The sequence below is a fragment of the Rhopalosiphum padi genome, chromosome 4, assembly GCF_020882245.1.
Source record: "Rhopalosiphum padi isolate XX-2018 chromosome 4, ASM2088224v1, whole genome shotgun sequence".
NCBI lineage: Eukaryota > Metazoa > Arthropoda > Insecta > Hemiptera > Aphididae > Rhopalosiphum > Rhopalosiphum padi.
Genome location: NC_083600.1, coordinates 18957948 through 18974682, shown reverse-complemented (window position 1 = coordinate 18974682; position 16735 = coordinate 18957948). Strand labels below are relative to the sequence as shown.

At 29.8% G+C, this 16735-nt stretch overlaps 2 protein-coding genes across 2 annotated transcripts; one reads left to right on the top strand and one right to left on the bottom strand.

Annotated features, from left to right (window-relative positions):
* The first annotated feature begins 1269 nt into the window (after positions 1-1269).
* Positions 1270-4899, top strand: LOC132928768 (UDP-glycosyltransferase UGT4-like). Its single transcript, XM_060993632.1, has 6 exons — positions 1270-1282; positions 1619-1907; positions 2242-2827; positions 3564-3786; positions 3881-4100; positions 4203-4899. Exons 1-6 carry the CDS (start codon positions 1270-1272, stop codon positions 4459-4461), a joined length of 1590 nt encoding a protein of 529 aa, XP_060849615.1. The 3' UTR covers positions 4462-4899.
* Positions 4900-9374: 4475 nt separating this feature from the next.
* Positions 9375-13937, bottom strand: LOC132929763 (facilitated trehalose transporter Tret1-like). Its single transcript, XM_060995322.1, has 7 exons — positions 13618-13937; positions 13378-13516; positions 11897-12032; positions 11481-11765; positions 11027-11409; positions 10808-10934; positions 9375-10557 (listed from the first exon to the last, which is right to left on the bottom strand). Exons 1-7 carry the CDS (start codon positions 13623-13625, stop codon positions 10013-10015), a joined length of 1623 nt encoding a protein of 540 aa, XP_060851305.1. The 5' UTR covers positions 13626-13937; the 3' UTR covers positions 9375-10012.
* Between the last annotated feature and the right edge of the window lie 2798 nt (positions 13938-16735).

Here is a 16735-nt window from a genome sequence, read left to right as displayed (position 1 = left end):
AGAAAAAAAAGTTAATGTGAAATAAACAAAAAATACAGATAACTATACGGTCTCTTTCGTGTTAAATTTGATAATAGGTCAATTAAGTATTATACTAACCTAATCATATGAATAATCTAAAGTTCACTGCCGGTTTAATTCTACGGATGTTAATAAACATGCTTTATTGTTATTTATACGTCATAATAAGACCATATAATCATAATACTTATTTTTAACCGTTTAATAATTTAAATTCCAACAGAATTAGCGTATAGGTGCTTAAAGCCTACACTTTTATCGCATTCATTAAACAACTATAATACATCTTTTTGATTTTTAAATAGGTTATAGCAATAGTTTTATATTTTGTGGCCAAGCTATAAGATATTTGGAATCAAACGATGATATATAACAATAAAACTTAAGCACGTTTTAAAAAAAATACATTTTAATTAATAAAATATTGATATACACAATCAGATCGATATAATTATAGTAATTGATTAATATCAATTACAAACTTTGTTGTTATATATTGTATATATTTATGAGTCCACGACTTATGCGGCATTGATATCTATCAGTTATCCTGCATGTAGGTATAAATGTATTATGTATATAATCTTATGACTTTGTGACTTTATTCTCAAAATTTGCACATAGTTGTATTGCTGTACCGTCATCAATCACGATAATACTAAAAAGACTTACAATAGGGATTTTTAACTATAAGTACTTGTATTAATATAAATATAAATATCTTAGTCCAGAACAAAGTTTCCTCAAACTATTAAGATATAACGATATGTAACCTCTGCGCATCTCTTTTATTCTGTTGGATTTTAAACGACGGTGATGCGTAGTACTCAAATTGAAATTTTCTAACTGTACAATTTTGTAAACAAATACTAACTGTATAATGTTACGCGATATATCAGTTCAAAACTGCACATCGGGATAAAATATATTACACATAATATAATATTATACACGGGGTGCCGCCACCCTGCTAATCAATCATCATCATATTTACTTATTGTATAACTTGTAAATACAGATTGTAAATATTATGTTTTGTTCAATAAATAAAAAAAAAAATTTAAAAAAAATATAATATTACAAAAATAATAGTAATATAATATTAGCAATAGCAATTCAACGTATCTTACAGCGGCGATTGAAGGTCAAGTTGCAGTACAGTTTCTGTAAACAAGGCGGTCTGTCCACTTTCATTAATCGTTCAGTTGTGAGTTGTATAATATAATATTTAGATATACCTACAATCTAATGCGGACGTGCGGTACACCTATTAATTATCTTCATCATCGACTACATCATAGGCATGATAAACCGGCCGAATGGCAGTGAATTCGAAACGATTACACGTCATATTATAGGAATAGTAACTCGTTCGGAGTTTGCACAGTAATTCCAATCCGACCGATACGCATAATAATATATATTATTACCATCATCGCCATCACGATCGTAGGCGACGCGCACGCACTATTTTTTTAAAATATAAATCACTCTATCTCGCAGTCTCGCGCCTCAGTCGGACGTCGATGTCGAGCGGACGAAGATGTCGCGAAAAAAACAAATTTAATAAAAACGCGAATTAAATAATATTATATAATAACGATAAGAGTAAAAATGTATTTTGTCGTGCTCGCGGCTGTCTGCCGGCTGGCACTGCCGTTGTTGCTGCTGCCGGCGGTCTTATCGCCACCGACCGCGCTCGCCGCGAACATTTTGGCGTTCATGCCCATGCCGCTGAAAAGCCATTTCGGTGGGTTTCAGCCGATGTTCGAGGAGTTAGCCCGACGAGGTCACAACGTCACTGTGGTCAGCGCATTCCCGTTGACGGGCCGACGCGTACCGAACTACACCGACGTGGATGTGATGCCCCCGCAAGGTGTTCCCGGAAAGTATACGATACCAATATATTATTAGAATAATATGGGGGTCTGCAGCCCTCATATTTTCTCTTTATTAATCTGTGAAGACATTTCTACTAAACCTTTCTGCTAAGTTAGTAAATTTGAAATGACTTGTAATGAATATAAATTTACATAAATATTTATATAGGTACATATATAATATTTACCCTTACCATGCCACCCTCTCTATATCTAACACAAGTAAGTTTCCTGGTTAAGGAACTAAGTTTTGAAAATTTTGAATATATTTTGACCACTTTTGCGCGACGATCGTATAATAATGATTATAATTTGTACATTTTTTCTGCGCTATTACAGCCTTTGACGTGATGCATTTGGTCAACTCGAATTTCATGATTTCGGTGACGAACAGATGGTTTTTTGCCAATCTCTTGTCAAACCAAATGGAGCATCCAAATTTGAAAGAATTTGTGCGGTCGGAGGACAACTCGTTCGATCTGGTCATAATCGAATCGTTTCTGCAGGAATACACCGTGGCCATTGGCCATAAATTCAACGCTCCTATCGTCAACTTATCGCCGTCAATGATGTGGGTCAGTGCCAGTAAATGGTTGCATTTACCTGCGACATTTTCGTATGTGCCGGATTGCTGCATAGGCGTAACGGACGATATGAGTTTCGTGGAGCGTATAAAAAACACCATCGTCGGACTTATGGAAATGTTCGTGGAAGACTACCTGTATATTCCTATGATAAAGACGCTTATGAGTAAGCACTTTTCATACGCTGGTTGGCAGTCGAGACCGACGCTCGAGCAAATGCTGAATAACGTGTCACTAACGCTGATGAACGCTCACCATGCGACCGGGGTGTGTCGACCGTATCCCCCAGGTGTTGTCGAAGTAGGAGGAATGCATATCAAAGAGCCGAAACCGTTACCAAAAGTGAGCTCTAAATTTAGGATTTAAATAGTAAATGGCATAATAATATTAAATTAAATTGAGCTTATCATAGGTGTGCCATATAATTAAAATAAATAATTATTTTTTATCGGTATATTTTTTTGAACGACAATAATTACCTATTAATTTTAAATATCGTAAAAATTATTGATTTGAATATTTTTAAAATTTAGATATTTAGATGTCCCAACATTTTTTTTTTTTTTTTTGGGGGGGGGGGGGGGGCTATTACATCAAATTTTCGTAGGATCAATTTTATGTGTTTAGCTTAAATATTAGACTGAAATGACCTTTTAAAAAATTTAAAAATGTGAAAACATTATTTGTGTTCTTTCGTTGGCTTTTTATTGTATTTTAATTTTTAAAAAAGTTGTAAATATGTAAAATATTTAAGTATATTTAAAAATACTCATAATTTATTTAAAAAACTCAAATGTCTTAAAAAACCAACGAGAGAACACAGATAATGTTCTCACCTTTAAGTTTGATAATAGGTCATTTTACTCTAATATTTAAACTAAAAACACACAATTTATCTTACTGAACGAAAATATGTCATGTTATAAGTTTGTAAGATGAATACAACACATTTGCGTTCTCTAAAGATTAAATAGCAATAACTAATAATTATTATTAATGTTTAAAAATTAAATAATATATAATGCAATATTATTATTATTATTCATTGCACTACAAATTGAAAAATTATATTTTTTAGGATTTACAAGATTATATCGATTCCGCTTCTTATGGTGTTATATTTTTCTCTTTTGGTTCAATCATAAATCTATCAAACTTATCAAAAGAAAAATTGAATAGTTTTCTCAATGTCATCAGTCGTTTAAAACAAAAAGTAATTATAAAATGGGTACCAGACAAAAGTATAAAATTGCCACATAATGTTATGGTCGGTTCGTGGTTGCCTCAGAATGATATTTTAGGTAATTTGTTATTTTCGAATTTAATTGAAAATATAATTAAAAATATATTATAACATATTTTTTCACTTAATGTCTGTATGTATATTGTATATAGCTCATTCAAACGTAAAACTTTTTATTACTCATGGGGGTTTACACAGTATCGAGGAAGCTGTGTATAATGGAAAACCGGTGATTGGCATACCATTTTTTGCTGACCAATTATCGAATATGAGGCTAGTCGAAAAAAACGGCTATGGAAGGATGATAACTTATGATAAACTAACCGAAGAATCATTTGGAAAAGCAGTTGAAGAAGTATTAACAAATCCGACGTATGTATATTATTATAATATAGGTGCATAATAATAGTTATATTATAATACATTAATTTAAAATACATTAATCGTGTTCAATTTGCCTATTTGATTCATCAGGTTTAAAGAAAAGTCAATGATCCAGAATCAGGTGTACAGGGATCAACCGACGAAACCTTTAGATCGTGCTGTATACTGGATAGAGTACGTGATTCGGAACGATGGAGCTAAATATCTAAAGAGTGACTCTTTAGGACTAAACACTGCGCAGTACTTTTTGTTTGATGTAACATTATTTTTAATTTTACTAACAGCAATTATTACTTGGTTGGGTTACCGTGGAATCATTAAGGTTTTATCGAAATGTATAGCAAACTGAATCTAAAAAATTATTTTTTTTAGTGTAGAGTACCTAATTCTTATATACATTGACTTTATTGTTATTTCCATGTTCGCATACGATAGAAATAATATTTATACATTTTTACATTTTCGCATATAGTTATAAATTATAATTTGGAAGGATGAATGTTGTGTTGATGAATGATGACTTTCTAAGTGATCGTTTATATTCATGTATATAATAATGTGTATGTACACAACAGTTTAAACTTTATTCAGATTTAAATTCTATATAAAATACATTTTTTTTTCTCTTTAAGTTGTTATGGGATAATTATTAAAAATATTATTGTAAAATAGACATAAGAAATTGTATCAAAATAAAGTTTAAGTACATATAAAATAGTATAATAAGTATGTTAAATGCATATATATGTAAATATATTTATAACATATTATATTATTTATATTTGCATCTTGGTTTTTAAACTATAAAACCTAAAATTATTTAATTATAGATACAGGTTATTATTATGTATTATAGTACTCTACACCAGTGTTTCCCAATATTTTTGTTATGGCGAAAAAATGCAATAAAATTATTATTATATTATATAGGTAATAAATAAAACGTTTTATCCGTTACACGAAAATACATTGAATAAAATAATTATACTAATCATTGGTCATCAGTGGTAAATTGATGAAAATTCCGATTAAAAAAATTAATGATAATACTAAGAGTGGGCTGTTACAAACTTACGTGAAATTGATGACAAAATATAAGTCCAGCCCAAAAACATATAGGTACACGGTACCAGTACACGTAAAAATTCAAGTATACCATAATAATATAGTAATATTGATAATCATTTTTATTTCAATGAATAAAAATTATAATATATTAATTATATCATTTAATTTTAATATAATACAATAATGAATAATGAATATTTTTTATTAATTTTGTTGAATATAACATAAATTATTTTAAAATAATTTTTAATTTTTCTTTTTATTATAGTTACGAACAGCAACTCTTCAAAAATATTTTGTTACCCAGTCGTAATCCATAGGACGGGAAACATTACTCTATAGTATAATTATTAGTCTATCTAATAGTTGTAATCGATCCAATGTATTCATTATAAATAGTAATATTCTTACTTAGATAGCATTTTAGAAATCAATATAAAACAGAAAATTAAATTAAAAAATATATGTGGCAGTGAGATCTAGTGATGGAAGTGTTGATGATTCATGAAGTTCAGAGCTATGATGTAGATAAAAACAAAACCGATAGATAGCGCAGTTATTATTATTATGATTGTCCATACCATAGACCTTATACTTGGTATAAGGTCTATGGTCCATACAAATAACAAAATAAAATATTAAAATAAATATTAAATAATTAATTAAATTTTGTATTTTAAATAATTTAAATCATGGCTGGCCGGTTGCAATCAGTTTCTCCGCAGAATCGCTGTACACAGATATGATAAGTAATCTCTCGAGTTTAAAGTAGAAATGAATCCTTCGACTAAGTAAGAACTAATTCATTAGATTATTATCATAGTTAAATATTATATTTAATTGAATTTAAGTAATTAATTAATTCTACATTAATTAGAATACCTACCAAATTAAGTAATATTCTTTTTTATATTGCCTACATTTATAATTATGCGTGTTCACTGTTTCTTGACTATAAAACCTTCCATCATAATATATGATATAAATAAGTTAGGTAAAGTCTTTACAACTATGCGTTATATACAGTGATAAATATTTATATACTATAATATATAGTTACCTAATTACTATATATTATTTACATTGCATAAACTTCCTATGGAAGTGAAAATTGCATATTATTTGTCACAATTTAGATTTCCTTCACTATACAGTCGAAGGGGCTAACCCTATGTGAGGCATTTCTATATTTTTGGTTGAACATGAATACTGCAATTGTTAAACGTTTATCTCTATTTTACTGTAAAATAATATTAATTTAAATTAATAGTAATATATAGTTGTGGATCAGTGATTATAAGTACTTATAATAATTATTAACTATATTATTTTTCCAATCAAAAAAAACATATATTTACTATTCGATTCATTATTAACTAAAATTAAAGTTTTTTACACGACTTCTTATTGGTTCCCAGACCTATACATTGTGATAATTATATTAAGTTATTTTTCTTATGTTTCTTCTTAAAAAAAAAAACTTAGAAAGTTACCTAACATTTGCACTTGTTTATTATTTATATTGTTTGTTAGCCATTATTCTGATTTAATTACATAATCGAATAGCCTAAGTGTATAGTTATTACTTATTTTTTTATTTTTTTTATTCATTTCTTTGTTAATTGTAGTATTATTATGATATGGAACTTAAAAGAATCCAAAGAAATGTAACGAGAATTTCAGTAATATTTTTATTAGAAAAAAACCTTACTCACACCAAATATATGAAGATAAGTCAAACATAAAATTCATAATTTTATAGACTTGAATATTTAACTATAATTTACATTCAATCCCTTTTAAATTATTGTGCTTATAATATATAGGATTTCATGTATTACTTAAATTTTTGAGCGCATGAGCATTAGGTTTACACTGTCGTACATATATCCTGATTCCGATTATAAGTACAAATTCAATGTAAACATTCTAAGCCAATGATTAATACAGATGTACGAATACAAAAATACAAACAATCAAGTGTAATATGCCCAATGTCTCGTGTCTATGATTATTTAGAATTAGAATAGATTTTTCCCACTCCAATCTAGCGCGTAGGGGCAACACTATTCAAACTTTTTACCTGCGAAAAATACAAAACGATTGTGTACTTTTTATCTATTTATATACATATAAGAAAATACACAATAGTATAAAATGATAACGCAAAGTAAATATTTAATATTGTTGCTTTTAAAGAAATTCTCAACATTGACCTATAATAATTTACACTACTATTTATAATACTTAGAATATTTCATACCTACCTCTTATTGTACGTGTATATAAAGTGTTTATGCTTTTATTGTAATTGAATTACTGTAATTGACGTGCAAATATAAAGTGTAGTTATGTATAATAATTTTTGTATTATACAATTACAATGTGTTAGGAATATAATAATCCAGATTTATAGGTACTTTACTATACATAGAATATAGATTAATTTCTCAAATTTTAATAATTTAAGCTAAAAATATAATATGAAATATTTTTATGCGAAATTGTATTATAATTTTAGCTGCTAAAAAGTTAAAAAAGGTGCGTTCGTTTTACACCGCTCGTGTGTACAGTTGTTTATATTATAGTAGGCGCTTTAATTTTCATGCAATTGTAAATTGTTTTCTTTTATATTTTTTTATTGTAGTCAGTAGTATATACGAATTGTGTTAGTTTCAAGCTAATGACAACAATTTGTTTTTTTATTTGATACGATTTGATATTATGTATTGCGCATTGAAGTTCAATTTAATTATACCTATACACTGTGTATTCATAACCTAATTTTGGTATATTATTATAATTCTTAAAATGCATTTATTCGACTATGAAATTGTTTTTTTTTTTGTGGTAAGCATATCGATTACCTAAATAGTTTTAACAAGAGGTGAACTTTATCTTTTTATAATCTTGTTAAGCAGTTACACTAAAAAAATATTTGATTGACATTAAGCTCTTAATTAATAAACCGTTTAATTTTGTACTTTTTACATATTTTTATGATTCTTATCGCATGTTATAATATTATGACAAATTATGATACTTTTTACTGCATATAAATCCGTGCTATAGACATATTAACAACATATTATTGACTTCAGATAATTTGACAAAAGTCAATATTAAATTCATTATTTAGATAAAAATTTGTCAACATTGTGATTGAATTAAACAAATGCTGAATGTTGAACTAAATGTCTAGTTGCACGATATAATGAATATTGGACGAAATTACGAATGGACTTCAATTATTGGACTTAAGAACGTTCGTCCACCAAAATAATTAATGACATATATATTATATTCTCATCCGTCTTATCTGAGTGTTCGTGTTTTTGAACCTTTATAATAACATATTTTCTGGACAAATGATACTGAAATATTAGCCCCTATTTTTCATAAAAATTCGTATTACACATTTTTTAATGTACAATAATATGATACAGAGCCCTCTATACCCCCAATTCATTCATTATATTATTTAATACTTTTTTAGTAATAATTTTTTTTTATTTATCAAATTATACATTATTATTTGATAACTACCAATCTGTTATTATTTTGTAAACTGAAAATATACTTATGTTTTATATACATCTGAAAACAATTAATAAATCATTTATTTTACTGTGGGATATATAATTTGAAATTGAATAGATATATCTAAAAAGTAAGTTAATAGATTCTCGATAGTCGATTGTCGTTAATGATAAGTCATGACTAGAAAAAAAACTAAAAAAATATTCTTTTTAAAAAATTTGAATAATGTAAATATATAGTACCACCTATCTAGTTGGTAGTCAGTAGTCTTATTTATTAGTATTTACTACATATTTATTAGGTACACAATTCGCGAATTCGTAGTACACACTTCCAATTTCGGACTACACACTTTGTGTAAAAGAATTTTTATGTTTTTCGAAATTGCTTTTGAACGCAATAAACTTGTCAATCTAAGCAAACATAATCTATTTTCACTTTGAATTCTTGATTTAATTTATGTTTGCTGGTACCTACTTGATATTTCATACTTCATATATCAATTATTATTTCTGCAACTATAGGCATAATATTAAATTATTATTAACATTAAATTATAAGTATATATGTATGTTTAAATCCTAATGTGACTTAATTAGGAATTTGGATACACGTGTACCTAAGTACTATACTTATAATTGTATAAGCTACCAATTACAATAATATCAATAAATTGACATTTTATTTTTATTCGTAATGATTAGGTTATAGGTACTTTAAATACAAATCTAATTAAATCGAATGGACTTTGAAATATAAACATGGTGAGGATAATACAAATTTATAATTTATTATAATCAATATTAATTACTAAAAAATAATTCAATTTATGTATATTGTATATATATAAAAAATTATTTATCTATCAATACATTATTCACAAAGTATAACAAAACATTGTTTATTTTCTAAAACTAAAATAAATCACTTTTTGTCAGTCTTAAAAACAACTATAAAGGTATAAATATCGTAAAATCTAATACTACATCAATAATGATATTATGGTAAGTAAAGTAAAAATGCCATGAATATCGTCGTAGCTTTCAAAGTTTGAAAGCACCGAAAACAATACTTAATCGAGTTAATCGTTTAACAATTAAGTTAACAATAATAATATTATATAAAACAGGCGTTTGTGACAACGTGCTATGTATTAAAACAAAACACGATATCAAATCATTAAAAATAAAAAAAACAAATATATACCTATATATATATTCAATAAGGAACTAATCGATGGCGATATTCCTCATCATCATAGTGTTCGGTTTAACACAACCGTCGTCAAATTTTCACACAGATACACCGCTGTCGCGTTTTGGCAGATTGAAAACGACATCGGGAAACTCAAATTTTTTATTGTTGTTATTGCATTGAACGGAAGCTGTCGCATTGGCAGCGATGATGACCGGTCTTTTCGGTTTTTTTTTATGGCAGAACGAATCCTCGATCTCTTGCAGCGTCTTGTTTTTGGTCTCCGGGCAGAAGTAGTAGAAGAATACTGTGCTAAGTATAGACACGGCACCGTACATAGCGAACGTGCCGGACTTGGTGACCAGTTCCTGAAGGATTGGGTACGTCTGAAGTACGATGAATATGGAGAAATGTCCTACGCACGTTGCCACACCGCCGAGCATGCCTCGGATCTGTCTGGGAAACACCTCGCCGATCATCACCCACGGCACGATTAGATAGCCGATCGTCGAACAGGCGTAGAACACGAACAGGCATGCGATCGGGAACCACGTGTTCGACGCGGGTTGCCCAGCTGCCACCCAAGTGACGTTCTGGTACATGTAGCCGGCAAAGCACAGCATCGATATGCCGCACCCCATACCTATAAATAAAAACATTTTATATACACCATACCGAACAGTTACCGTGGTTGGAGTATAGCCGGATTTGTAGCAAAGTCCCGCCGGTCACGTGTTGTACGATTTTCGGATTCGAGTTTTATTTTATAAGTGCAACTATTTATTTGTCATTCGACACAACAATTTGAAAAAATGTAAAATTGAAAAAAAAACACCCAGAACGTGACACGTGACGACGGACAACCGGCTCGAGTGGGCAAATCGTATACGTACTGGATATATAGGAGAGCGGTTTCCGACCCAGTCGCCACATCAATATGCAACCGATCACGGTGAATAACAACCGAATGATTCCCAGTACGATGGTGGCTACGTACTTGTCGATAGTAGAACCCGAATCCTGTAAAAACGTTGAGGAAGAGCAGTGAAGTTTAGACATATAGTGAATCACCGGGGTAATACGTATAATATAATGAGTGTAATAATACTAACCCGTATAACGTCGACCGCGTAAAACGTGACCACGTTCAATCCAGAGAACTGACTCAGCAAGAAATAGATGGAAACGATTAAGAACGGTTTGTACGCAGACGGCCGGCAAATGAGTCGGAGCTTTTCCTTGAACGATAGCGATTCGTCCATTCTGGAGGACATGCGCAGGTCGTTGAATTCGGTGTCCACGTCGCACTTGCTATCTCGCACTCGCCTCAGGCTGGCCCTGCACCGGATCTCGTCGTTCTTGGACGATATCAGCCACGTTGGCGATTCCGGTATAAAGAAAGCCAGAAGCAACGCCATAGCGGGCATCGTGGCGTTCAAGAACGCCAACGTGTCCCAGTCCAAAAACGAACCGAACAAATACTCCAGCATGACACCTGCACAGGTGATTACGTCGGCGTTATTAACGCGATCATCGTTAAGAGTAAAAAAATAAATCGTTGCGCACCCAAAGACGTTCCGACGGACGCAAAAGCGGACAACATGCCACGCAGGTGCGGCTGTGACACTTCAGACGTGTACACTCGGGACGGGGAGCCGATCATGCCGGAACTCAGGCCCGCCAGGAATCTTCCTATGTAAATCCAGTGAACTGACGTTGCGGAGCCCACCATCAGCCATCCGACGATAGCGGGCAACTGCAAGGCAATTAAGGTCTTCTTGCGGCCCAATAAGTCGGTGAAATAGCTGGCCAGTATGCATCCGCACGGCGTTCCGATGGTCGACACGCTAGCTGCGATGACGACGAGAGTTAGACGTTATTATTGTCAATCAATATTAATATATCATATTTTGTAATCATCGTTATCGCCGTGTCATAATTGACGCAGCCGTCAACTATCGATTTATATATTTGGAACTCACCTATCCAAGAGGCTTCGTATTTGTTGACCGAAATCCTGGATCCGACCATCATAAGTTGGGGTAAACTGACGGCGGTATAGCCGAACACCAGTCCAGTGTTTATGGTGCCCCAGTTGGCCGATAAGGCGACGAGAATCTGTAACAACGAATTTTATCATCAATAAGTGTGCGCCACAGCCGGTAATTAAAGTTTATTTCGTGTATGGATACGACAATCAATTAATTACGTCATCGTGAACGATATGTTGAAATGTGCAATTATGTGTTATGTTTTTAGTTTAATTTTTTTTTGATTAAAAAAAATGAAATTTCTAGTTAAAATTTAATTGGCTTTCTTTTACTTTTATTGCAATGGTCAAATTTCCAAATTATTATAGTAAAACGAGCGCACGATACTTGAAAAATTACAATTATAGATCAAAATATTTTATTAATATTGTATGAGCTTAAAATATATTATACTGTGTATTAAAAATTAAATTAAATTTAGTGTTTGCTTTATATAAACATTATAAGCTATTTTATTCTTTTACTTTGAACAGTTTAAGCAGTGTAATTATTTTTATGATACACGAGATTCAAATAATTACCACCGCGACGATTGCACTTATCAAATTTTTATTACCGATATATAATTATATCTTTATTGTTTTGGCAATCGTTATTAACGCTATTGTCATTTAAGGTTTTGTGTTTTGAAGGCGATTTGCTTAGTAACTCAGATTTGTATAGCATATAAATTGTATTAAACAAAGCAACTATATAAGTACTCTAGGAAATGTTTTTTTATTAACCATTATTATTTATTTCTATGTATATATATATATATTATAATATATATATGTAAACATTCAATACGCGTACAGTGTTCGTTATGAAAAGTCTACCAATCGTTCATCGTTTATTATTAAATTTTGTAAAATAACGTCCGCACTTTTTTTGTACAAAATACAATTTTACAAGCGTTTAATTAAACTGCCAGATGCCATAAAAAAACAATATTATTCTTATCTTTCTCGCGTGTCATTAGTGTAAAAATATTCTTCTTCGTTATTTATTCATTCTGATAAAATATAATAAATAATGGCTTGTAAGCCGACTAGTCAACATATCAAATTGGTTTCACATTAGATGTGAAAAAATATAATAATTATATGTATATATATATATACAACTCAATAGTACATATATTATATATATATATACAATTTTTAGGTAAACGATTAAACGCTACACTATTAAATTAAATTAAATTTAATAATAATATAAATTATAATATATATTGTATGGATTTTATATGACTTTCGTATAATCCTCACAATACTTTTGTTATATTATAGTACGTGATTAGTATAAGATAAAGGCTAAAAGATAGGTCTCGAACGTTGTGCAACGATCATACGTAATTTAAATTTTTAAATTTGTACTCAGATTATAAATAGTAATCATAATAATAAAAACAACAAAAACAACAAAAACACCTGTTTAAGCGAACTGCCTTTGGTCGGTTTTGTTAGTTCAGGCGTGTCTTCTTTCAATAACGGCTCGTCCTTGCTCGGCATTTTTACGGCAATCATCAACTTGGAGCCCATGATATTCTCGGCGCTACACATTTCCGAACTGTAACAACGACACGTGACAACAGGGAATGGTTGTAAAATTGAAACGAAGTAAAATACATAAAAGTTATTTGCAATGTGCTTGTGTTTTGGTATACTTACATCGCCATTTTTTAGTCTCTATAAATCAAACGCAAATATAATTATATCTGGACGGTCGCTAATACAAATATAACTTTTTTAAAAAACGACCATTTATCCATCAGAAAAAAAAAAATAATAATATTAATCAACAAGCGATGATACTCGACTTCGTTGCACCTGTTGCAAACGCGAAAACCAATGTTTCGAAATCAACGTAATTTCGAAAAAATCTGTTTTCTACCGGAGCTGCAACGTTGCGCATCGGAGGCGTTCGACACACTGTCATAAGCAATCGCTGCTGCGCACACTTAAACTCGACTGCCGTCCAACGTACGACGTTGAGGCTGGTCTTGACGCTGCTACCGGTGGGCAACACACATTATTATTATTATTATTATTATTGCTACGAACGTCGGCGGGGTGACGATAGTGGTGGTGGTGGCTGCCGGAGGGACGGACGAGCGGTGTGTATGTGTGTGTGTATATATATATATATATATATATATATATATTTATAATATAATATATTATAAGAGTGTGTGTGTGTATTTTCTTATGTGCGTCACACGTGCAGCGCTACGCCGCTATAATACCCAGTCGTTGGCCAAACGTTTGTTTTTCCGCCGCAATAGTCGGTGTCAACGTTGTAGGTTTATTTTCTAGGGGATGGGTCGAATAATATCACAAATTCAACCCAAACTTGAACTGGATGTTTTTCACAAAGCGTTTGAACACGATCTTCAATTTTTCTTTTAGTTTCTTCAAAACAATTTTCGTACTTGAACTAAGAATAGTTTCAATTTCAAAATCTATAAATATTGTTGGATTGAAACTGTTTTTATCTCTTGGAAATAAATAAATAATAATTGTAAAAAAATATACTGCTGTCGAATATCAAATTTTTCAAATTTCTCAAAATTTGAGTTTTTTTACAGTACATTTTTAGATTTCTTCATACCGGCCTAGCGGTTATGAATTCGATGAAGGTAAAATAATATAATTTTAATCTTACAGTTATGAAAACGATTCGAAAATCGTTAAAATTGAGCAGAGTTCATCTCAACGCAATGGTGGTAAGTTTTTTCTAAAAATAAATGGAAAAATCGATGTATTACATTATTGAACAAAATATGTCTTATTTCAAAAATAGTCGTAAACAAATAATTTTATTTTGTTTATGTTTACAATATTTTATGAATTAATATAAATAATATTTATAATTATTTTATTAGTTTTATAGTTCACCGGTTCGTTAAAAAATTATGATATATTACGTATAGCGTAAGGCCGTAAGAATAGGGATTTGAGTTTAAGAATGGTTTTAATTTCTCCACTGACTTTCAATTATCTTATAAAATTAAAAATTTTAAATATAGTTCATATTATATTTTAAATAATCATGAAGTTAGGGGTAAAAATGTAAAATATAATGACTACCTACTCGAGCCTCACGCCGAGGATAGGTCCCATTAACTGCAATAATACGGCCTTGTATACTGTTTTACATGAGTGGTGTTGATCGCAGATTGTGTTTTTATACCTCGAAAGTTTAGCCCTTTGTAAAATATATCGATTATTGTCCTTGAAAAGATTAACCCCGTTTTCGTCAATCCTCGTTCGTAGCTACGTTCTATAGATCAAATATCGATAAAGAAAATTAAGCTTAAAATACCTACTTGCACATTGTAATTTAGGTAATAAATAGGTATGCGTCAACACACAAAATTATTTTAATACACGTTTGTGCACGATTAAATCTTATCATTTTTATTTATACCTATACAGTCTACACACAATATATTTAAATGTTTATAGAAAAAAATAATATGAACTGATATCTATGTACCTACATTATATATTATACATATATATTTATATATATATTAGCCATTAGGTTTATTATAAAATAATATATTTGATCTGAAAAACAAATTATTGTAGTAGAACTTTTTTGGTATAAAATAAATGGCGAAATTATTTAATTTTAATTTTATCACAACATTGCCATAATAATGTATAAATTAAACTAATTCACTTTATTATTTCGCCGTAAACTAATTCACTTTATTATTTCGTCGTAAATAAGTATATAATTTAAAAAAAAATTATCTACATCGTTTACACGTTGTATTGTTGTTAAACAATTATTTAAAATTTAATGATGTTAAATTACATCATATAGGTATATTATGGCCGATTTGTTTAAAATACCGAAGGTCTAAATTTTAATTTACATAATATATTGTAGGAATATTAGACAAAATGGGTTGGTTGTTACTTGTTAATCGATTTATATGCAAATATTAGTTTATTACCTATATGAATATATTCGAGTATAATATACCGATATATATACATATACTACGCATTACAATAATATAATAACATTGGTCACATATACTTAAAAATAACAATAACGTAAATACATGATGGCAGCATAGATAGGTTAGGTATATGGTCAATTATTTTACACACTACTACACTAGTTTTTCAAAATGAATGATTGATTTTTATTATTTATACTTTAAAGTATTTTAGTATTTTTCACTGTAATTATTATCAAAAAGTACTAATATCGTGCATAGATCGGGGCTAAAAATCCTTGAAGTCACATATAAACAGTTCATAACGAACCTATAGCCCCCTTATCTTAACAAATTTCATTTCTTTACACATATAATATAATAATAATAAGTATTAGCTGTTTTAAAATGTCAATTGTTTTGATGAGAGACACTGCATAGATGCATATAGGTAGGCACTTCTTACATAATATTATATTGGTTCTCATTTTATAATGTAAATTTATTATGAGAGTATAATATGTTATTCTAATTCTTGAAAAAATATTCTTGTCTTATTTTCTCTAAGACTTAAAGCAAACATTTTCAATCAATGTTGGTTATTAATGTGTTTAACAATTATTCTAAGTGATATTTGTTTCAAAATTGTTAACTTAACTAACATTTCAGCACGTGTAAGTTTACAAACTTGAGAATATAACGTAAACATAACAAATTAATATTCGACAATTTACATAATAATTATACAATATATACATTGTAAATACTTACCTGCGTGCTATTATATAACGTGAAACATATAACACGTTAAAAATGTTTTTAACTCACCTTTA